This window comes from Aulostomus chinensis, chromosome 18 (genome assembly GCF_037954235.1).
Source record: "Aulostomus chinensis isolate RoL2024-O1b breed Wild chromosome 18, RoL_Achi_v1.0, whole genome shotgun sequence".
In the NCBI taxonomy this organism is placed as follows: domain Eukaryota; kingdom Metazoa; phylum Chordata; class Actinopteri; order Syngnathiformes; family Aulostomidae; genus Aulostomus; species Aulostomus chinensis.
In genome coordinates, this window is record NC_141337.1 from 17,460,887 (window position 1) to 17,485,794 (window position 24,908).

General features: G+C 42.5%; 2 protein-coding genes across 2 annotated transcripts; one reads left to right on the forward strand and one right to left on the reverse strand.

Annotated features, from left to right (window-relative positions):
* The first annotated feature begins 147 nt into the window (after positions 1-147).
* LOC147245484 (uncharacterized) lies at positions 148-4,993 on the forward strand. Its single transcript, XM_086185116.1, has 3 exons — positions 148-363; positions 515-697; positions 3,010-4,993. The coding sequence occupies exons 1-3, from the start codon at positions 267-269 to the stop codon at positions 3,309-3,311; spliced, it is 582 nt and encodes a 193-aa protein (XP_086041242.1). The 5' UTR covers positions 148-266; the 3' UTR covers positions 3,312-4,993.
* gucy2ca (guanylate cyclase 2Ca) lies at positions 4,553-23,654 on the reverse strand. Its single transcript, XM_086185117.1, has 27 exons — positions 23,309-23,654; positions 21,198-21,310; positions 20,352-20,419; positions 20,051-20,269; positions 19,851-19,969; positions 18,210-18,309; positions 18,000-18,111; positions 17,772-17,916; positions 16,843-16,928; positions 16,619-16,736; positions 16,390-16,471; positions 16,108-16,201; positions 14,325-14,387; positions 14,173-14,244; positions 13,991-14,095; positions 12,417-12,503; positions 12,100-12,232; positions 11,539-11,676; positions 11,362-11,450; positions 10,419-10,510; positions 10,151-10,309; positions 9,835-10,027; positions 8,560-8,734; positions 8,043-8,141; positions 7,815-7,909; positions 7,624-7,700; positions 4,553-5,836 (listed from the first exon to the last, which is right to left on the reverse strand). The coding sequence occupies exons 1-27, from the start codon at positions 23,517-23,519 to the stop codon at positions 5,626-5,628; spliced, it is 3,255 nt and encodes a 1,084-aa protein (XP_086041243.1). The 5' UTR covers positions 23,520-23,654; the 3' UTR covers positions 4,553-5,625.
* Positions 23,655-24,908: the final 1,254 nt, after the last annotated feature.

Sequence of the window (24,908 nt, forward strand, 5' to 3'; positions counted from 1 at the left end):
ATGTGTGTGTGTGTGTGTATGTGTGACTTAAAGCTCCTTCAGGTGCTCATAACAGACTTGACGCTTGTTAAGTGAGGACAAAAGCTGTGTCCACAATAGTTAAAACAAAGTTTTGGGTCAGTGGTTGAGTCAGATTAAGTAAGGCAAGTCTTCAGGAAATGAATGTAAGTCTATGTAAATGCTCCAAAAAGTGACGTAAGAAAATTGTGTGTGAGAGTGTGTGAATGAGGAACAGGCACATGTTCAGAGGAGGTTAAACATAGAAGATGTCAAAGAAGGACTGTCCTGCTGGCAGGAAGTGGGACACCCTCCTCAATGTGTGCATCTACAGGGAACCAGAGCCAGAACCAGAACCACAAACAGGTGAGATTTCACTGCCTTTAAACATGTTTAATCTGCTTCTTCAGTCTGGGAAAACCAAGATGATATCTTTTAGGTACCGCTTGAGATGTGACCACAGCCACATGACGATTTCATGCTGCTTTCTTTGAGTTCATCAGTGTGTGTCCAACAGAGCTACACCTGATGGTTGCAGTCCAACGGGGAGCCACATCCCCCACTGCCCCCTCTGACCCGGTGACGGTGCTGAGTCCGACGCTGTGGATTTTTGTGGTGTTTGCCACTCTCGGCTCCAGCTTGGCCTTGGTTCTCTGGTTGATCATATACAGACAACAGACCAGGAGTAGCAGCACCTCAGGTAAGAATCACATAATTATTGATACATCATATTTATATACATTTTTGTATCATTTGTCTGTTAACAGAGTTTCACAACAACAACAAAAAATTTAGGCCATGTTTCACCAAACCTGGTGGAGGAGCGTAGCACGACCCAAGAAAGAACTTATTTAATAAGTGGTTCTTTTTTACACTGGATTTGGCTCAGTCCAACTGGGCAGAGGATACGTAGCCTCCAGATCCTCGACAACTGGAAGTGTTGTTTTGACAATGTTCCTCTGTCAATCTTCAGTTTGGAGACTGTAAGTGTTACAGAATTGTTTGCATGTTGTTTCTGATGCCTCCCTACTCTCACCTGGGTTTAATTCTTGGGGGGGGGGGGGGGAACAAATGCATTAACGTTGATAATGTTTGAATTATTTGCCATCTGAGAATGAACTTGTTCAACTCTATGAACATATCATATCACGAACCAGGTGACGATGTGGAGAGGAAATCAATTCCAGTGGTCTCTTATGTGATCCTCAAAGGAAAAAAAAACAACCCATCATTTAATACATCAGAAATATTTGTAGACATTTGTCTGCACAGGATCCTTCTTGAAAGCAAACGTGATTGGATGTGTGAACTTGAAGTTAAAAATACTGAATACTGAATCGGTAAAATATTCAAAAGCTCCCAAAATGTCACACAAATTGTTTTACACAGTTGTAAACCCTGTTTCTCCCTGTGTGACGAGAGCGGCCGATGGATATGGTGGGATCTGATAGACAGAGCCGGGGTCTGAGAGCAGCATGGGGAAAACAGGGGTTGCAGCTGCTGAAGCGTAACGTTCATCGCAGTAGAAACTCCTCAGTTTCTGTTCTCTTCTTCTCTGGCGTCCCATGGGTCAGTCCCTCTCCTCGACTAGTTATTCTGGTTTTGACAAACATCCGTTGGCGAGGCAGCACGACAAATTAGGTCTCGATATGAAAACTGACAGGAAGACGTGTTGAGACACTAACAGCAGAGTTTGAGATGATCTTGTATCCGTGACCGTGAAGGTGTCTTTTTATTTGCATTTATCTCATGCAACGTGATAAGAAGGCCTCTGAATCTAAAACAGCTCTGACAGTCATGTGATCGGCTTGTGTTCGTATGCACAAAATAGCGCGTATTGTCCTCATGAAATGCAGTACAAGATGAGCATGTATCAAATCTTGATTTGCCGGAATGCAAATTCTCGACCTAATTAAATTAAAAACAACACGTCAGTGTCGAGAAGCAGTGAGGGAATTGTAGCCTCAGCACACGCTAGAATGTAAAAAACAAGATCAGCAGAGTGGAGGCATCCTGCTTAGTTTGTTGTGAAGCACATCATTGTGTTACACATGATGTAACGCAGTAAAATAGTTTGTCATGTTGTAGTCACAACACATTTTGTCAAAACTGCACATATGTTTAAAGATAAATCGCTGCATGGATTCTATCCAGTATCTTAAATCATTTCCAGAATACTTTGTGTGCAGTCTTCTGGAGCCACTCTTCCCCCATCATACGAAGAATATTAACAGCTATCATATATATGTATATATATATATGGAAATATTTAACACATTTATGTACACGCAAAACATATAGATGATGATATAGATAAAATATAGCTAAATGTAGGAATTGTTACATAACTGAACAACAATTTTCTTTCCATCCATCCATTTTCTTCCGCTTATTCTTGTTAAGGGTGGGGGGTGGAGCCTATCCCAGCAGCCCTCAGGTGAGAGGTGGGGTTCACCCTGGAAAGGTCACCAGTCCATCACAGGACCAACATAGAGACAGACAACCATTCACACTCACAGTCACACCTACAGTCAATTTAGAGTATCAATCAGCCTCGTCCCCTCTTGATGTCTTTGGACTGTGGGAGGAAGCTGGAGTACCAGAGAGAACCCACACAGGAACAGGGAGAACATGCAGACTCACACAGAAAGATCCTGTGATGGAGCTGGGACTGGAACCTGGAACCTTCTTGCTGTGAGGGGACAGTGCTGACCACTGCACCACCGCCCAATTTTCTTTCCATGCAGCAAATTCCATGTACATATAAAAATCATTATATGATATAGTTACAAGATTGGCGCCTAAATGAGGCTGCAGTATGTAAACTTGACGAAACTCATTTGAAGTAATCAAGGCAGGTGGGTAATTTTCTTGACTATTTGTGACTAAAAAGTATTAAAATTATTTTACAATATTAAGATTTCTGATTCGCTCATCCATGTTGAAGGAGATCGTGATACATGATGAACTCCATTCAAATGGAATCTTTGGTCTCATGTGATTGTTTTGCAGAAGACACAGAACCTGGACTGGAGCCTCTTCAGAAGACCCCCACCAAAACCCACTCACCACTTACAGAGCGAAACAGTTCTGATGAAATGATGCAGAAGGCAGCATCAGCTCCACCGCCCTGTCCTCACCTGCACCCTGAGGCTCAGACAGGTTCAGACAGAGAGGATGGCTCCAGCAATTGCAGGGGCCCTGCAAACCATGCAGGGGCAGAAGAGGGTGGGGGGCCAGTGAGGGCACACAGAGTCCCACTTCCTGCCACAGAGCTGGGTGGCACAGCGCTGGTTACAACAAAAACTGTGTAGGGGTCTGTGTGTGTGTGTGTGTGTGTGGCTTTTGTAATCTACTGGAGACCTTTAACACTAACCTCTTTAGGACCCCTAGTCCTCATGGGAACCACAGACCCAATGGAATGACTCAATTTCTTAGTTCTTGGTTAAAGTTAAGGTGTAAACTGAGGTTAGGTGAAGGTTAGAGTTAAGTATCATTTGGTTAGTATTAAGATTAGGATTAGGGCTTGTGTTAGGCTGTCCACATGGATGGAAGTCAATAGAATGTCCGAATATCGATAGCTGAGCAAACCTGTGTGTGTGTGTGTGTGTGTGTGTGTATTCATGACATGTACTTCATATCTTTCGGATCCAAATTTTGACTTTTGATCTACATCTTTTTGGTCGGTTTAGTTCAGTTTGTAGAGTCTGTAGCATCTTCCTTACAAAACATAGACTTACACAAATGAAATCATCACCAGTGAGCCTCTGGACATGTGTGGTGGTGACTCTGGCTACAGAACCCCTGCTCTCTGCATGTATTTCAGTGATTTTGTTTTGTTGGGATGCTTCTGGGCAGGGAGGGCTTCCATATTCCCTGGTCGATGACAGCATGCAGGTGAGGTTGGGTGTAAAATAAAACACAGTGACCACAAAATTCATTCTTGAAAAAATGACAGAAAGGGCAAGGAAGAGGAAATACAGCCCTACAGAGGTTAACCAGCTAGCATGTGGACATTCATGTGGACAGCCTAAGCTGATTCCAGAACAAGAGTAGATCTCAGTTTTACCTTTACGTGCTTTCAAGCACCAATGGAGAGGCTGGGGATGAAGAGTGAGGCAGAGATGGTCTTCTTTCTGCTAGACAGGTCAGTGACAAACACAGGCAGTTTGCTTGTCCTATGTGGCATTTAGCTTGTGCTAACTGGGATTTAGCTTGATTGCAGGGCTGGATATTCACATTGCCAGGGGTGGGTGTACACTTCTGGTACCACTGAGTCTGGGAGGAGAGCCCAATTTTGAATGATTGTTGTTTTTTACGATCTACAATGAATCATGCTACATTCTCTACCTTTATGAACCAATGAACGTTTGAGCCACATTTGAAGACTTTTCCTCAGGAAAATGCTATGGTTGCAGGTGCTGAGGCAGAAGGATCTTAGACTCGAGTTTTATCAAATTGTTCTGTTATGGTGTAGATTCTACTCTGATAAAACCATGTAAGATTGTTCTTAGTTCCACTGTACTGATTGTACATAGATTTTTATGCAATGTACTTCAGTGCAAAATGATACCAATGGAACAAAACTATTGTTCTCAGGCTGCATTTCAAACATCCTTTATCAATCTGTCCATCCATTTTCTACACCGCTTATCCATTAAGGGTTGCAGGGGGGTGGAGCCTATCCCAGCTGACTTTGGGCCAGAGGCAGGGTTCACCCTGGAAGGGTCGCCAGTCCGTCACAGGACCATCAGGAGCCATAAGGAGCTCAGTATCTCGCTCAAGGACACTTCCACATGGTCACCAGGGGAAGTGACGATCAAACCAGCGACCCTTCGTTTGCTAGACGGCCGCTCTACCTCGAAGCCATGCCGCCCCCTAACATCCTTTAATAAAACACAAAACAAAAATCAATTCTGAAATATTGTTGATGTTCTATAAACAAGGTAGCATTGTTGTGTAGTGGAAGAGGAACATGCACAGATCTGTAATCTCGTACTACAAGCAGATATAGTTTCACTCTCTCTGCAGCTAAACAGTCTATTTACACGGTGAATATCACTTTCTCGATCAATAAGCTTTCTGCAGGCAGTATCTAAACATGAATTGAGAACTGTTCATGGAGAAGTACATTCAATATCTTGTCTTGGATTCTTGTCCGTTCAAGCATTAATTACATATTTAGATTTTTTTTAACATTTCTGACACTGGTGCCCTCAGGTGGAAATATTAAAATAACCAAAGCGACAGACAGCAACTCATAAATGCCTCATAACGTACAGTAGGAAGAAAGCGAGGCCCGGTTCCATCACGTATCTACTCTCTTACTCTTGTTATGTCCTACACACTAGAGCACAGAGATGAGCTGAAAAGAAAAACAGCTTATTTCTGACACTTTTCCTCCCACAATCAAAACAACCACACATCTGGAATGATAGGTAACGGCATGTGAGGGAGACTTTTACTGATTTGCTGCGGGAGGGGTTATGGTTTGTCTTGATTCAGTGGAGGCTTCAGTCTCCAACAAGCCCGATGGCTTCACTGCTGCTCTACCTTCAGATTTAACAGTCTAAAGAATTCCCACAGACAGGTACGGAGTCACATCTTGTATGGAAAGGTCCTGTAGGGTCACAGGTAGGTACTGGGGGTGTCAGTGACCACCAGGTGGAAGTACTCTGGCTGGCAGTCCCCCTGCTGCAGGCCGCTGTTAGTCTCTCTCTGTCGGACTCTAGTGGACAAGGTCTTCCTCTTTTGGAAGCTCTCACTCCCCTCCCCACGCTTCTCCAGGCTTGACACAATCATCTCTGCCAGGTCCTGCTGGAGTCGCTGGAAGTTCTCCCTGAGACAGTAACATCAGAAGAAGATGTGTGTCAAACCAAAATAATGAAAACATCGTGGAACAGAAGTTGTCAATCACCCAGTCTTAAAAGAGGAGGTACCCATCAGGCTTTGCTAGAATATATATGTGTGTGTGCGTGTGCGTGTGTGTGTGTACCGATTTACAACAGATAAAATAATTATTGAACACATCACCATTTTTCTCAATAAATAGAGTTCTAAAGGTGCTACTGACATGAAATTTTCACCAGATGTCAGTCGTAACAACCCATGCAACCCACACGTGCAAAGAAATCAAAACTTAGATGTCCATAAATTAAGTTGTGTCTTAAAAGACGGAATGACACAGGGAAAAGTATTGAACACATGAAGAAATGGAGGCGCAAAAAGGCACAGAAAGCCAAGACACCAGCTGAAATCTATCAGTCATCAAGCAATCCTGCCCCTTGTCGGTGCGCATGAATGTCAGCTGGTTCAGTTCCAACGGATGGCCTATACAAAGGTGTCTTATCACCAGAGTGTCACACAGGAAACATCTCATGATGGGTAAAAGCAAAGACCTCTCTCAAGACTGTCGCAACCTTATTGTTGCAAAACGCCCTGGTGGCATTAGTTACAGAAGGATATCCAAACCTCTGAATGTTCAGTAAGAACTGCTAGGGCTATAATCCAGAGGTATAATTTCAGAATTTCACTATAATTTGGCCACAACCAGGTGCTCCTCGTAAGATTTCTGACAGAGGAGCTAAAATCATTATCAGAAGAGTTGTCCAGGAGCCACGGACCACTTGTGGAGAGCTTCAGAAAGACCTGAAATTAGCAGGGACAATTGTTTCAAAGAAATTAAGTAACGAAGTAATGAAGAAAAACATGTTGAAGCTCGTTTAAAGTTTGCTGCGCAACATTTAGACAAGCTGGTGAAAGACTGGGAGGATATAGTCTGGTCAGAAGAGACCAAAATTAAACTTTTTGGATGTCATAATACACACGATGTTTGGAGGTCGGATGGCACTGCACATCACCCCAAAAACACCACACCAACAGTGAAGTTGGGAGGTGGGAACATCATGGCGTGGGGCTGTTTTTCAGCATACGACAAACTTGATATAATTGAAGAATGAATGTAAAAATGCACCGAGACATTCTTGATAAAAAAAACTGCCGCCATCTACCAGGATGATGAAGATGAAACGAGGGTGGACATTTCAGCAAGACAACGATCCCAAACACACAGCCAAGGAAACTCTCTCTTGGTTTCAGAGAAAGAAGATGAAGCTGCGAGAATGGCCCAGCCAATCACCTGACTTGAATCCAGTAGAAAAGAAAATCTATGGCGAGAACTTAAGATCAGAGTTCATAGAAGAGGACAACGGAACCTTCAGGATTTGAAGACTTTATGTGGAATAATGGGCCAAATCAGACCTGAGCAGTGCATGCAACTGGTTTCTCCACTCAGGAGGCATCTTGAAGCCGTTGTTACCAACAAAGGCTTTTGTACAAAGTATTCAATAAATTGAAGGAAATGTGTTCAATACTTTTGACTGTCATTCCATAACTTAATTTATGGACATCTAAGGTTTGATGTCTTTGCATGTGTGTGGGTGCATGGGTTTTTACCGACATCTGGTGAAAATTTCATATCAATAGCACCTTAATAAATACAGTTACTGAGAAAAATGGTGACGTGTTCAATACTCACTTTACCTGATGTAAATATAGATTCACATTATATATCCATACTTACACATTGTAACACGTAAGTTAATCTGCATGGGACTTTTAACTCACGCTGTTGGTGGCGTGGGCAGATTGTAGTTCCCTCCAGTCACTCCTGTTAGCCAGTGGGTCATCTCTTTGCCTTTACCCTTTGGGTCACACACACACAAACACAAACAAAATGAAACGACTATCAGAACATTTTTTTTACTCTGTGGTAACACCTGGATGAATAGGTTCAAAACTGCCAAAGCAGGTTTCACCTTCAGGTACGTCTCGCCTCTCTGTTCGTACTCAAACTTGCAGTCCGTCCTCAGCAGGATGTTGATGGTCGACTGACTGACATGAATTCTCAGAGCTGGAAAAGAAACCTGAGACTGAATCACTGAGATCTTTTTCACTATAAAAACAAACAGTGTGTGTGTGTGTGTGTGTGTGTGTGTGTGTGTGTGTGTGTGTGTGTGTGTGCATGTGTGTGTGTTGTGTCTTACGCAGGCCTGTGGACTCCATGCGTGAGGCGGTGTTGACTGTATCTCCAAAAAGACAGTAGCGAGGCATCTTGTTTCCCACCACTCCTGCTGCACATGGTCCTTCACACAAAGACACACAATTTCTGACATTTTATTTCACCAAACTCCTCATGTGCAATCCAAAAAAAAATTGGGATGATTTCAATCTGATAATTAGGAAAGGTGCTCATCATTTGAATTATTCAGCCAGTACATGTCAATAATATTATGTTCACTATGAGAAAAAAAAAAGATTCTGGTTCTTTGTTTTCTTGGAAGTGAGGTGTTGGCATAATAGTGTATTAAGGGCTCCTCATCTTTCAAACTAGAATTATAACAAAATATAAAACAAAAAAATGGTTGACAGAGATAAGTATGCTTGATTTAAAAAAAACAATTAAAAAAAACAAGTGATGAGAACAGCTGAATCTTGGAGTCAAAGGAATTCCCCTTTATGGTAAAAAAATGACATCGGCCAAATCCTATTTCCTTGTGCTACCTGAATGCACCCCGATCCGGATCCACAGAGGAATACCAGGAAGGTGCTGCAACTCAAACGTCCCAACAAAAGACAGGATGTCCAGGGCCATGTGGGCGATGTCCACTGCATGTCTGTCACCGTTGCGTTTTGGCAAACCTGACGCGACCATGTACGCATCTCCTATTGTCTCAACCTGAGGAACAATGGAGGATTACCTTGACTTATAAAGACCGTATGTACATGAAATTAACCTCAGAAAGCAATAAAATCATCAAGATCCCATCCGGTCTGATTAAATTTAACCTTCACAAATGAGTTGATTGATTAACTATTTAAATACAGCAAGACCTGTAAATACAGCATTGCAAACATATGCCTCCACAATGTCTACCTATCACACTTACATCAACCTTTAATCTTTTACAACTAAAATCTTTTGAGTTCATCCTTGAGTCCCAGTGGACATATGTGCCAAATTAAATCCCCCAAGTTCATCCATTTTCTTTTGCTTATTCCTGTTAAGGGTGGCGGGGGGTGGAGCCTATCCAAGCTGCTTTCAGGCGAGAGGCGGGGTTCACCCTGGACAGGTCACCAGTCCATCACAGGGCCAACACATAGAGACGAACAACCATTCACACTCACAGTCACACCTACAGTCAATTTAGAGTATCAATCAGCCTCGTCCTCTCTTGATGTCTTTGGACTGTGGGAGGAAGCTGGAGTACCAGAGAGAACCCAGCAGGAACAGGGAGAACATGGAGACTCCACATAGACAGACCCCGTGAACCCAGAACCTTCTTGCCGTGAGGCAAAAGTCAAGTCAAGTCAATTTTATTTGTGTAGCGCCAAATCACAACAACAGTTCTCTCATGACTCTTTCCAGGTAGAGCAGGTCCAGTACCAAACTCCTTCAATGAATCTACACCCAACAGTTCTCCATCAGCAGCACATCCTGCATCAGCGGCGACAAAAACCTTCCTTTTATCAGGCAGGAATGGGGACGGCCTTCTGCTTTGACCGGTTGGGGTGAAAGAGAGCAGGGCAGAGACAAAGACAGATAATGGAGGAAGACAGAAATACAGAAGGACAGAGAGGGACAGAGATAAAGAGGGAGAGAAAGTGAAGAGACTGATGGACAGACAAGGACGTGAAAGTGCTAACCACTGCACCACATTGCCACCCGAATCCCCCAAGTCATCCCAGAAATATCGCATTGGTGACAGTGACGATGACCCTTAACTTGACCTTTGCCTGACTGGATCAACCTACCATTAAGGGGTCACCTTGACTCACCTTGTAGACGTCATGGTGGTCCAGGATGCTGTCAAAGTTCTTGTAGATCTCATTGAGCATGTCCACCACCTCCATGGGGGTGCTATAGTGGCAGAGGGTGGTGAAGCCCACAATGTCGCTGAAGTAGACGGTCACCTCCTCAAACAGCTCTGGCTCAACCCGGCCAGTCTCCTTCAGTGAACGCACCACCGGGCTGAGGAGACACGAGGGGAGAGTTCCAACAGAGGAGTCCAATAAACTCTGAACAGAAAAGAATCTGGGGTGATTCTGAAGCTTTCCACACGTATGTACATCCACAGATAGCATATACACGTACCCGGGAAGGAGCATAAAGTTGAGGCGATCGGCTCTGTCCCTCTCAGCTTTGTACAAAGAGGTTCTCTCCTCCACCAGATGCTCCAGAGTCCTGGAGTACATCTGCAGGCGACGGATCAGGTTGTCCATGTACGTCTCAGTGGCTTGGTTGTGCAAGTTACTGTGCCAGAAGAAAAACATAGTACATTCCTGACATTTTTAAAAAAAGATTTCACATTATAACACTGTGTAGACATATAGCATATCATAGAAACGTGGTGTTGACGTACCTGAAAATCTTGCCCAGGCTCAGCTCTATTCTCTTGAAATCTGGCCTTCGTTCTGGGTCTTCATCCCAGCAGTTCTTTATCAGCATGTAGAGCTGTGTGAACACATTCAGCCAGAGATGAGGTTTCTTTGCAGCTTTATTAGCAGTTTGTCTGAATTGTTACAGCACTAAACCCTTATCTCAGAATGAAATGTTCAGTGGCTTGAACCCATTTACTGAACCGATTTTGGCAAAACCATAAATAAGTTGCAGGTCTGACTGATCCTTTTTTGCAAAACTCTAAAGACATTCTCACTTAGTCAAACACCATTTTGCAAAAAGATCAGCACGGAAAGCAAAAGCTGAACACGATTCAAGTACAAGCGTCAAAGATTGAACACTTTGCTAATGATGTGACGAAATCAGTTCAGCGGGGTCAAGTTGTGAAGGTTCCCGTCATCAACGGACTGAAACTGTCGGAGAGCAAAGTAAGAGTTTTTACTGTAGGATTCATGTGTGCCTTGATTTTTTGATTTTTGTACTCACATTTACAAGGTTCCGTAACATGCTTTTTACAGTTTTTCCATAAAAACTGAGACACCTCTTGAAACCGTCTACCGATGTCTTGTAAATTCAAAACTCAATCTTCAATTTACAGTCTACGGTTTACGGAGCGTAAAATATTTCGTGTTTTGTTGTTTGTTTTTCAAAATGCTGAAAGTATTTTTTGAAACAATAAACATTTTTCTTGCGCTACATGCCCTGAAGATTGTGTTTTCCATCTTTAAAGTAGTGTGTAATGGCTGCTCAGTAGTATTTTTTGTGTGAAGTGGGATTTGGCAAAATTGCTTGGTTTTGCGAGAAAAGTCCAGGATACCGTGAACAGAGTATGAAAATTGGATTGTGTGCTCCCAGTTTTCATTTTTGATGGGAACATCCTCCTCTGGGTTTGGAGTCTCTCTTACCTCTGACTCCCTCTCTGATGCACCGTCAAAGTTGAGGACAGGTCTGAAGACCGCCAGACCACTGGGATACTGCACCCTGGAGAGCTTCTCTGTACAACGTTGAGATGAAGAAGGTGATTGGGACTTTGAGATGAGGATGAAAGTTCCGAGTAACTGTTACAACTTCCAGATCTATACCTCCGAGGTTGAAGCAGCATTGTGTATAAAATGGAGGCCGCCTCATAACGATCTCATGGGCGATGATGGCATAGCTGTAGACGTCGCCTTTTTGAGATACGCCGTCTTTACGAAGATGCTCCGGGGCCGTCCATACGTCTTCAAGGATGAGGGGAAGAAAAGAGGGGAGGGGAGGACAGAACTTTCCGTCTTAAAGTACTTCACCAAAAAAATTGTCATTTGTTTATCAAGTACTAAAAGTCAGACGACTTGAATTCACAAAGTCTTCTTTTCCATCTACACAAGTCCTTCCACCCAGAACTGAGAGAAGCAGAACTCTTGTCTCGAACATACCGGAAAACATGACTTGGCTTACACTGGAACACACACACACACACACACACATATATATATACACACACACACACAAAACTGTTGTTCATGACTAACAACTGAAGTGGTTGTCACGTGGTTCCCCGACCTCGCTGAGTTGCATAGCACCGCCATATCAGGTGCCTCCTTAAGTTACCATTAATAGTTCCTTGCTGGATAAAGGGTTGTGGTCAATATTCATTCTCTCACCTCTTCCTGGCCTCAGGATGGTGTGGCAGCCAAAGTCTGTGATTTTGACCACCATGCGGTTGTCGACCACACAGTTGGTGGATTTGAGTCGACCGTGGACCGCGATGTTACTGGAATGGAGATAAGACATGCCCTGTTGAAGATATCAAGCGTTAGGTTGTTCATTTGGAAATTATCAAAATAAAAAGAAGAGAAACACAAAATGTAGCATTATTGTTGTAGAGCTGTAATTTATTTCCCCCGGGAAATAGCTAATTGAATGAATGCAAATAAAGTTTAGATGATTGATATGCAGACAAAAAAAAAAAATACACTACCTTTGCTATGTCATACATGACAGATATTTTAAACTCCATGTCCATGAAGGTTTCGTCAGGGTAGGAGATCCGGTCATTCAGGATGTACTATGGAAAAGAAAGATGTATCACCATTTTATCATTTTACTGCTTTCCTGAACTGCTGTTCTGAGTAAGTGGACTAGAAAAACACTTAACTTGTTCATATGCGTGTGTGTGTGTGTGTGTGTGTGTGCGTGCTTGTGTGTATGCGTTATCCCGGGTGCACGTGTATGATTGCATGTATTCGTGCACACACACATTCAATGTTCTTTTAACTGTGTGTGCCCAGGAGTTATCAAATGAACAGTAAATTCATTGTGTGAAATGGAAAAAGGAGGCCACTGAGCGCTGTCATAAACAGCGTGGTAGCCCAGTTACTGCAACGCTGCAGCTCATGTACACAACTCTCCTCTTAGGATCAGCACAGAGCATGCAAGAAAGCAGAGGAAATTCCTATGACAGCATGAAAATATCAGAGGACCAAAGTGTCATAATAACAGGGGTTTCACTGCTACTGTGCATATGCAAAGTGCTCTGGCTTTGAAACAGACTGGTGGAGACGCCTGATCAGAGACTGGCGAGGAAGATATTTATTTGGGACATTTTGCATCGTGGGCTAATGATGTGAAATTCTTTTTTTATGAGAATTATTTTTCATGTTTCTTTAAGAATATATTACTTTGTAAATAGATTCTTCTGTGGAAGGAAAGCAGATGTATAGATATTTGGCATAAACCCATCCATCATTCCATCCATTTTTTTTACTGCTTATCATGTAAAGGGCTGCGGGGGGGCTGGAGCCTATCACAACTGCCTTCGGGTCAACAGTCCATCGCAAGAAGGTTCCAGGTTCAAGCCCCGGCTCGGGCACGAGGTCTTTCTGTGTGAGTCTCCATGTTCTCCCTGTTCCTGCTGGGTTCTCTCTGGTACTCCAGCTTCCTCCCACAGTCCAAAGACATCAAGAGGGGACGAGGCTGATTGATACTCTAAATTGACTGTAGGTGTGACTGTGAGTGTGAATGGTTGTTCGTCTCTATGTGATGGTTGTTGCGATGGACTGGTGACCCGTCAGAACCTCCACTGACAAATACACCTCACTTCCTCCCCTTCTCTCAGACAGACCTACCCACCCCCTCCCAACAAGAGCCCCTCTCGGTTAGTTTATACAGCAAAAAATCCAAATTTGACCAACTCATCACATTAACAGTAATAAACAAAAACTCACAGCCTTCACAGAAAACCCCTCCTTATTCCAAAAACCTTTTCCAACTAAAGTGGATGGATGTGGTCAACTCACTGAAACGTCTGTGTTTAATGGGTTCTTCAACAGCCTAAATGAAAACCCTCCACCAAGTCTGGCGAAAATTGGCCTCATAGTTTTTTGCATGATCCTACTGACACACAGATACCACAAAAGAGGACTTAAGTTACAGTAAATGGAAAAACTTTTTTTTTTTAAAGTCTCCATCACATCTACAGCATCAGAAGCATCCATCATGTCCAGAAGCTGATTGCAGGGGAAGGCAGCGGTCGTGTGTGAGTGGCGATCTTACCCTGAGCGACCCTCGCTGGCACAGCTCAAACACCCCGAACACGCCGTACTCAAACTTCACTGTGCCATAAAACTTGGTCAGGTTGTAGTAATCAATGCGCAGAAGCTAAAATATGACAAACCAGACAAACCATTAATCTCAGGGGTATGACAGAGCCCAGGTGTCACACTGAGGGGTCTTACAGTGTTCAGCTCAATCTTCTGGTCCTCCGAGAAGTCTCCGTCGGAGTGTTTCAGCTCCTTCAATATGACTGGCTGAAGAACACAAGAGTGAAAGGAGGTCATCTTTCTTTTCATGTTTCAGTATCGATTTTTCAAAGATGGGACGTTCGTGCCTTCTTATCGTAGCGGCATCGGTGGCTGAGGTATGTGCTGTCCTTCCTTTTGTCATCATCAATCTGTTTCAGGCAAACACACACACACACACACACACACACACACATAGTTACAGTGCTGATAACAAACTGTTCATGATAACACAATGTAACATGCAGCTCATAAAAAAATTCACAGTTCCCACTTTGTGTTTTCTTGATTGTTTGTTTTTTTGACTGGACTCTTACATTTCGTCAAATTTGATTCACCCTAAAAGGGTTTCTATGGCTTATAAAAATGTTTTTCTCTACTTCAACTCTTGTCAGTGACTCCAGAATACAGAGAGAGCCGGCATGTATATTTAGCTAGGAGCTAATAGTGACTGACTGCTAACAACACCATAATTATCAACAAAAAATAAAAAGAAGTTGGTTCTCCCCCACCATGAAAGAGCAGTTAGTATTGGGTTTGGGGCGGCTTTGTCTCGTCAGTCAACCAGTGCTTGTACGGCGGGTCTTGTACCTTTCGTCTACTCAGCCAATCCGCGCTCTGCACACGTCTGTCATTGTGAAATGAGTTCGGTTTGGTGTTTAGTTCCCAGTGTCAGGGGTCAGATCTTCTGTGGTCGCACGTCTGGTTGGTAACCCAGTCTTATCACTGTTATTGGTTGGGGTTTTTTTCCCCTTTATATTTTGGTTTAGAGAATTATTTGTCAAGATCTGGCCTGGCTGCAGCTGATTTATAAGTTTTCGGTCCAATTTATGATTATGTGCCATCTCATATTCTATATTCACTTCCCATATCCTCAGATCTTACTTGTGTATTGCATGTCCTTATTCAGTGTCTTCAGATTTGTATGTCTTTATATCTTGTCAGTATCCAGGTGTGTATCCCTCTCTCTCTCTACAGAACAATGCCACATTTTGGAGCCAATCCCAGCGGCTTTTGGGCAAGAGGCGGGGTTCACCCTGGACGGGTCTATTTTGCAAGCCTTTTAAACAAATTAAAACAAATTAGTCCTTTTAAATGAGGACATGACAGTTTTATTACGAGTTTTTTGCTCTTTACTCAGCCTCATAATCCAACTCATAATTCATCACAAATCCACTGACATGACGCGCGTCAGTTCAGGTATGACTAGTTTTCATACTGTTGTGTTTCTACGTTGTGTTGTGTTAATTGGGCTAACGCTAGTGGCTAGGCTAGCAGTGCTAACATTAATGTTAGCTCAGTCCGACAGGGTACTGGAAGACCTGGAGTGGATGGCTTCGACAACCAGGACATGGTCTTTATGTACAGTGTTAGACAGCTTCTGCTGCTCCCATGGGTGCAGGCAGGGGTTCTCTCAGCTATTTACTCTTCTATTTGACTGTAACGAGTCATACGATATATTGAGTCCTAAAGGATTGTTTCTGACTCAGGAGGGACAGGATATAGTGGGTGCGCCTCCCAGCAGACCAGCCCACAGCCTTATTCCCCATTTGACGACGACTTTTTGATGCCTATATTCAGCCATGTGAATTGCAATGAAAGAATGGAGAGCAAGAATATACTCTTTTCGTTGCTTGCCTGTGCATACCCCTGGAGCTATGACTACTTGTTTTGTAAATCATGGATTCAAGGAACAGTTTGGACTCTCACGCGGCCAAATGACTGCGAGACAAAGTTGCCTGGCCGATGCGTCGCATTAACAATATGAAATGTCCTTATTGCATTTCCTTTTCACCGTGATTTCAACCTGCTGTCAAATTTTGGTCAAATGTAATATCAGCTCTCAGTGAGAAGTTTGTATTTCTAATCTACCTTCAGAGAAACCTCCTTCTCGTCCAGTGGACCAATCAGCTGAGGGTTGATATGAGACCACTTTTTCTGCATGAGACGTTCTTTCCTGTTCTGCCTAACATGAGTCACAAAGAGATAGAGATACACGACATTATTATTTATTAACTTTAAACGGCACACTGGATTAACACGTGCTTCCTCTGGTTTCTTGTCAAGAACTCTTTTCTCTCATTCTTGAATGCAGCCATTCAAGTTTTGTCCTGTCAACGTCTCCTTTGCATCATCTGTCGACGTGCTGCTTACCGGTAGAAGATGAGAGCAATGGCTGTCACCACGACAACACTGAGACTCAGAACGATCACGGTCACGTTCTCAATATCGAAGCCTGGGAGCACAAAAGAAATTGGAGTTGTGAGAAAATCTGACCCTAAGGTCAGAGGCAGGGAAGGTTGAGAAACTGCTATTGAGGTCCCGCCGGTGTCAGACACACCCCATCAATGTCATCAGTGTGTGTGCGCGCATGTGTGTGTACCGTCTATGCGCTCTGGCTCATCATTAGGCAGCCGACCACCTTTCCAGGGCAGCGAGGGGTTTACCTCGACCATTATGGTTTGATTCCGCGACGTGTCAAACACACACAGGGTTTGATACTGAACAGGAACAAAGCAAGAGTACAAACGTTCACCGTCACACCGACTCTTGGATGCAAAGCAGATGGGAGTCATTTCCAGTTCAGAACATTCACTCTCCTCTCACCTTGCCAGTTAAAGTTGAGGTGTAAATCATAGAGAAGTTAACGTCTCTGTCGCCGTACTCATCCAGCACGTAGTGTCCTCCCATACCTGCACAATGAACAGAAATAGCAATATGGCCTCCTGCACTTCCAAAATACAAGAAGCAGAAAAAAATAATAAAGGCTAAATAAAAGTGTCGAATGTATATGAGATATTGGGGTACCCAAAGATGTCCTGCCAACGCGTCATATTCTTCAAACTACAAACAATATATTTGTTGGATCGATAGAAATTTAAAAAAAAAATCACGCACATAAACATTTAACAGATTTTTTTTTAAATTGCTATTGATATTGGAGTCATATCTGACACGTATTTTTTAAATTTCTTGGAAACTCCGTGTCTTTGCGACAGCACACGTCGCAATTCTGAAATGACTATCCACTAAACATGGGATGATGGCCTTGAGGCTGGAATAAAGGTTTGTTTTTTTTTTTTTTTCCAAATCCTGTACCAGAAATTGAACAATCGCAATGAAATAAAAGAAAGATCAATTACAATACATGAACCGTTTTGGTCCGTTGAACATCGTATCCTGTGGGAAATTCCAGTTTTTCAAAAGTTCATGTGATGTTGGAAATCAAGTCATGAACACAGCTGGAACCAGCATGTAAATCAGATTTGATGAAACAAGATATTACATGGACTCACAGTTAGGATTAGGAACCTTTGGAACCGTGGAGGTGCCTTGAGAGGTTCGTTACTGATGCCAGTACATTAACCCGGCTTGTCACACACCTGCAGCCTCTTGCTTTCACGGAACAGCCGAGGCACATTTGTGTAAGATTTTATAGTTGGCTAACAACACAGAATATTTTTAAAATGTTTGTAAAGAATATGTGTTTTTTGACACACACAAAAAAACCCCAACCTGAGCTTCACCGTGCTTACCATCAAAGGAGACGTTCCCAAATGGGTTGTCACTCAGAGGCACGTCCACGGCTCTCTGGTTTTGTCTTTGACCGAGCATCCTCTCTCTGAGCACTTTACCAAACAGCAGCGCTCCGTCGTGATAGCCGGCCACGTAGTCGTTGATCTGAAGGACAGAGACAAGACAGAGCTCAACAAGAGCCACCTGGCTGCACGGCGCCGCGGGGGGATGTTTGACATTCAGCTCACTGTGTCATTGTAATGTTGGTTTGACCCAGAGTCGTAGTTCCTCGGTGGGAGAGTGATCACCAGGACGTCCTGCATCCCCTTACTGGATGTCGTGTTTGCATAATAGTCAGGACTGTAGGAAAGACAAAGGTATGTTCAGTACCATTTGATTCCTTGTGCGAGAGAAGAATTATCACGGTAACGCAAAGGTGGACTGGTGACTGTGCTTACTTGTAGATGTCGAGGAGAATGAACATAATATCCTTGTGAATCTGGCCCACCTTCCCCTTGATGGAAACCACATCGTCAGTGCTCCCACACAGGATGAAGACTAAAAGAAACAAATCATTACAACAGAGAAGACATTGAGCCCAGAGGGTTCAACATCACTGCCATCTGCATGTTGTAATTTCTCTTTTTCTAATTTAATTCAGCAGATCATCTAATTACGATTAATTTAATGTCTTTTCAAAGGAAGATTTCTCCTATGAGTAACAGGACCACAGTAATATTAGTCAATACAGGTGGAGTAGCCAATAGCTACATCAAGTGGTTTACCTAAAACAAGCTTTAAAACAACCATAATAACATAATAATGTTGGTCTAAGAACGGTGACTGATACCCTCAGTTACAGTTAAAATATCAAAAATAAAGATAAGAAAAAAAACTTGGGACTGAAGTAATGCCGCTTCCTGTTATTAGACCTGTTGATAGTCCAACCAAAAGAAACCTGTCCCAGATTTTCAGAGGGACTGTAGCAGTGAAATACCGGGGACAATTAAAACAAGTATATCAGGATTCATTGTACCATCAGCAACAACAACAACAACAACAACAACAACAACAACAACAACAACAAATGTAATTCTGAAGCATTTGAATGATTTCATTTCACAGCAAGTGGGGACATGGCCACAGAAATCAAGTGTTCTGTGCTGTGCTGAAGGTTTACTGAATAATAGGAATATATCCACTACCGGTCAAACGTTTGGACACGCCTTCTCATTCAATGTTTTTTCTTTATTTTTATATTTGTACTACTTTCTACATTGTAGATACAAACAGAAGGCATCAAATATATGAAGCAAGATATATGGAATCATGTAGCAGAGAGAAAACTTAGAGAGCTAAATTTGTTTAATATTTTACATTCCTCAAAGTAGCCTCCCTTCACTTTGTTGACAGCGCTGCAAACCCTTGGCCTTCTCTCAATGAGCGTCACGATGTCATCACCTGAAATGGTTTGCACTCCTCAGGTTTGCCTTGTCAGGGTTCATTTGAGGAACTTCTTGCCTTCTTGATGGGTTGGGACCCTCAGTTGTGTTGTACAGAAGTCAGGTTGGTACTCAGCTGACAGCTCTATTTGACAACTGTTAGAACTCACATTAAGAACCAGTCGGCTAAGAGGAACAACGGTGCATCGTTACTTTAAGAACTGAAGGTCAGTCAGTCTGGAAATTGCAAAATCTTTGAATGTGTCCCTGAGCGCAGTCACAAAAACCATCAAGAGCTACGATGAAACTGGCCCACATGAGGACCGGCCCAGGAAAGGAAGACGAGAGTCTCCTCTGCTGCTGAGGATGAGTTCATCCCAGTCACCAACCTCAGAATCACAAGCTAACAGCACCTCAGATCAGAGCCCAGATAAAAGCCACCCAGAGCTCTAGCAGCAGACACATCTCTACATCAACTGTTCAGAGAGACTGGGCCAACCAGGCCTTCATGGTCGAATAGCTGCTAAGAAACCACGACTAAGGAAAAGGAACAAGCAGAGGAGATTTGTTTGGGCCAAGAAACTCAAGAAATGACTTGAGAGCAGTGGAAATGTGGGCTTTGGTGTGGTATATATACATATCTACATATATACCCACTGTTGCTGTGTCTTCTCTCAGAAATTAGGGCCTTCTTCAGTTCATCCTCCCCTCGCAACATCTCTCTGTTTGTCTTTGCAGCAAAGTTAGCAGAGGGGGCTTCCAGAGCATTGATGTACCTGTGACAGAAGAGATAAGAAGAGGGGTGGTTGGCACATGCTGGAGAGTTGAGAGGCCACCTGTAGCCTGGGCTCACCTACCAGAAACAATCCTCAGAGACATTGCTGGACTTCTTGTAGACATAAACCTTATTCCAAACATCCTTGAACACCAAGGGTTCCTTCATAAAGTTCAAGAGTAAGTCAGAGATCTTGCGTGCCGGCGGCAGAATTCGAGTCAATTTTGGTTTGTAGTCACAAGAAAGACCGAAGCTCCCAGCAGAGATGATGGGAATGCTCAGGCTCAGGCCGATCTCATCGCTGGAAGAGATAACGAAAAGGTTCAGAACCAAAAATCAATCAGTTGTGAAATGGTGACTTATTACAACTGAGCCATACTCACTCCACTAACTGGAAGGTGGCGTAGGTGCAGGAAGGCCCCAGCATGACACATCCGACCTCACCTTTATTCTGCAGAAAGATGCAATAAATAGCAGCCACAGAGAGAAAACACAGCAATGCAAAGATCCTGGAAGCCTGCAGGATTCCTGAACTGTTAGAAAACTACATTTCACAAATTACACTTACTGGAATACACAGTGTAACAATTGTTCCTAGAAGGGTTGGAATGAGACTTTTGATATTTCATTCAAGATAAAAACAGCAGGTTTTCCATTCCTAAACTTGCCTCCGTCTGTGGCTGTGCTGCGTCGTGATCAATTGGTGAAGATATTTCAAAGAAAACGGTACAATGACAGAGAGGTGGTTGATCGCGGACTGTGAGGAGAACGGACCTTGAGAGATGTTTTAATTCGATATTTAAAGCCAGAATATTAGATATTTAATCAGATTCACTCGCACATCTGCTCCCTTCGTTCAAATTATCCACAAAGAGTGTAAGAACGGCTTTATCCCCCAACAGTAATGATGGCGATGGTAATCAAGCACAGCCATTATAATGAATATGAATTTGACGAATACATAAAGCATGAGGGAGAAAAAAAAACAGAACATAAATATAATTGCAAAAACGCACAGTGAATAAATTTACCAGGATGAGCATTGTGTTAAAAGCAAGCTGTCTATTTAAGTGCAAATAAAATTGTAAAAAGATAAAAAGAAAATATACATGCAGCAAATAAAAAAAAAGGGTAATGCGCCGTTGCGGTTGCCTGCTTGGAGGCAATAAAATTCAACTCAAACAACAACAACAAAAACCCATATTTTCTGTCCATAGACCCAAACTCACCTGCAGCATTTTGAGAATGGCCACGCCCTCACAGGTACTGCTCCCGCAGCCCTGCCGGTTGTACAAGGTGGTGTTGAAGCCGTTGAAGTTAGCCGTCAAGGTGAAGTTTAAGTCTTGATTCATGGACAGAAGATAGGAGTTGTTAATAATAAGAAGACATTTATCTCTATTAGAGGCAAAGATTGGACTGGACTGACTACTGGAGGAGAATCATTATCAAACCCAGCAGTTGCGATAAAAGTACAGAACAGTTGGAGAGTCAAAATTACACACGATTAAAGCATACGAAGAAACATACGGTATACAGGCACCACTTTCACCTCTAAAAATGGCTTCTTCTTTTTTAAATGGAAAGAAAAATGATAAAGCTCTGTTTATCTTTCCAGGCTTTTCTCAGAATCTCACTGTAGGCCTTTCGAAATCCTCTTCAGAACTGTGAGAGAGGGAAATTTGTAGAAAACTACAACAGGAAAAAAATGCAATCTTTTTATTAAAAGTGCGTAGGAGAGGACGTCAGAGGCCCAGTTCAGACCAACGACTGGCGACGTTCCCAAACATCACGACAGCATTTTAGCCCTGTTGCACCTGGTGAGTAATATTTTAGACACGAGTGTTTACAACCTCTACATCATCATTGAGATCTTTTTTTTTTGTGTGTGTGTGTGAAGTTGTGATGTTTTAGTTTGTTTAAAAAAAAAAAACAACGTCCTGTCAGCAATAAATTGAACCAAAAATCTGGACGTAAGAAAAGACACAAAACAAAATTAATATATATAATGTTTTCAATTTTTTCAATTTGAATATCTAATAAACACTCCTTTTTTTTTTTCATCTGAATTTTCTGTCAATTTTTTTGATTGTTCAGGTTTTAAAGGGCCAGAACAACTCTTGGAGATTTGTCAAGGTGAAGCATTTGAGACTTCAGGTTTGCAACTGTAACCTTCGGCTGCTGCAGTTTCCTGGAATCGTTCTAAATCTGTTTCGAAGCGCCGGGACTCGCCGGATTGAACGAGGCCTTAGCTGAAGCTCTTCATGAATGCCGGGCTTGTTATTCTACGTGCTGCATGTAAAAATATAAATGGTATCAAAAAGAATGAATCCCAGTTGCAGTTTCCTCCTCTGTTATGCGCTCTAGATTGCAGCACAGCATTTGACTCCTGTCCCTCTGGAACTGGGACCTCAAGGAACATAATTTATTCATTCATCCACCAAAAAAAGTAATCTTATTTGTTCTGAAAACTCATTCCTGCGTGTTGCTGCTTGTATAAAGAACATTGGAAGAATTGTGTTGATTTTGATGAGTTAAAAGCTAATTTTGTTTTTTAAAAAAAACACGTTTAAGTTTCTCATAGAAAAATGTAATTTTGCTTTTTGTACCAAAACACAGGTGTCATAGCAACACAGGTACTCGACCTCCCACTTGAGAATATGCCAGAATATTCCAGCTGTTAGTTGGCACACTTAATGGCTGTGGTTACTGTGTGCTCTATTATTTGTCATGACAAGGGTCACAATTTCAATTTGAAATGGAAAATAAATTAAAATGAACCTTAAATTATTATTTTTCGCCGTCACAATTGCAAGTCTCGCTGTGTTTTCACTCCAGAGTTCTGCCCGTTTGACCGTTCGAGCGCAACTGCCGGTTAGCATCAGTCTCAGGATGGATAAAATGTTTCAAAAGGGTTAGGGTTAGGGTTTAGGGTTAGGTTTAGGGTTAGGGTTAGGGTTTGGGTTTAGGGTTGGGGTTAGGGTTTAGGGTTTAGGGTTAGGGTTAGGGATCTTTCTGCTTGTACCATTTACAACACTGGGGAGGTGAGTCAACAGGATGCAACAGGAAATATAGTGAAAAGATGACCGGCCATTTTGACTCCAGCAGATCTCTGTGCTCTGGTTTTCTAGGAGCTGCTATTGACTTTCACATATGTAAAACACCTTTGCTGGTGTCTGGAAAAAAAGAGGAAAATAATACATGTCTGATAAATATACCTCGAATTCATTTTTTTTCTTTTTTCTTCGATGTTTTCCTATGTTTTGTCATAGGACATTTTTATTGACTGCCTTGAACCAGTTTGCATCTCCAGGCTCCATGCAGCTCCTCATGAAATCCCTACCATGCTCAATGTTCTCCAGCTTGTCCTCCTCAATGGCTTGTGTCACTGCAGCCTGCACAAACGGCCGACTCCACTCATAAGTGTTGTCTTCCAGCAGCACCACGTTCATGGTGTATTCACGCTTCGATGACAGGCAGTCATCCAGCATCTTGTTAGCGATCACCGCCATCACCAACACTCCCAGGTACGGTAAGCTGTGTGTCCTGTACATCTCGATCTTTGAGATTTTGTTTTTTCTGTCTCAGAACTTGTCCACAGTTTCTACATGTCAAAAAAATAAAATCTCCAACTCTTTTCAGGCTGACTTCAGGTTTTATATTTTCCACCCAGAAGAGCTTATCTCCATCGAGGGATTAAGTCCAAACACGGAGGTGAAGAGAAATCCACTGTGACTAAGCAGAAATCCTTTGAATCGGTATCCAGCATCCAGATGAGCAAAAATCAGATTCTCAAGAATTTTTAGTTCAATAAAGACATGAATATATAATACAGACAATCGTAGACTCAAATAGCTGCCTTTTCCTGAGCTGTTTCTCTGGTGAAAGCATGAGTTCAGTAATCCTCCACCTTGGTTCGGGGCTGATCTACCTGTCCTCCACGTGTTAATGAACAACTGACAGTCAGAGCACCAGGTAGAGGGAGGGCAGGGCAGGATATAGTCTCACACTGCAGTACTGGACTGACTCACTTTGATACTCTTATCAGGTCATAATTCATCCTGTCGGGAACCATGAGTTTAGATTTGTCGTCTGTTGGATTCACAGACAAATATCCTCCAGATTGCTCTTTTTCTAAAGTTTGCCTGGCGGGTTTTTGACGCAGATTCCTCCTGGTATACCGTGATCACGCAAGCAGACACCATAACTAATAATAACTCAGCTTTTGGGTTTGGGGTTTTTTGTTTTTGTTTTTTTGGTTATTTTTATTTATTTATTTACACAATCTGGTTCTCTTATTGCAGCCAGAGGCAGAGGGGAGCTTGTTTGGTGAGAGGAGCAAAGGTCACAGGCGGCTGTAAAACTGAGCGCTTGTATGGAGCTGATAAACACTGTCTGCTATAAAAGCAGGGCGGATTATGGCTATAAAAGTCTTGGCCAAACTGCTTGTGAACCAGTGTCACCTCATTTTTGAGAATACTTACAGTAGGATAGCCTAGCAAACCAAAAGATGTACACAGTTTGTTTCACCTCAAAGTGAGCCCCATACCATGCAACCATGTCAAGTGATGAGGAAAATTACCGCAACAATGCATGGCATGTAATTTGAACACATTACATGCAAAAAAAAATGCCAATAGAGAAGTATTATTTGTTATTGATTTTTTTTAATCAATATAATCAAAAATCCCATTTTTTTAAAAAATCAAGTATCAACTCACTATGGTGAGTTATTTGTTCATAAGAAGAGGAGAAAAAAACACTGAACAAACAAAAAACTGTCCCAACAAAGTTCATTGTTCATTTCAGAGAAAGAAAAAACCTACACGTCTAGGTTGTTTTGTTGAACTTCTTTGTCCTAATTTTATTGTTTGAAGATCCAGAATTGTCACTGCTATGCAGACGACACACTGCTGTACTCATCAACGCATCCTCGTGAAACA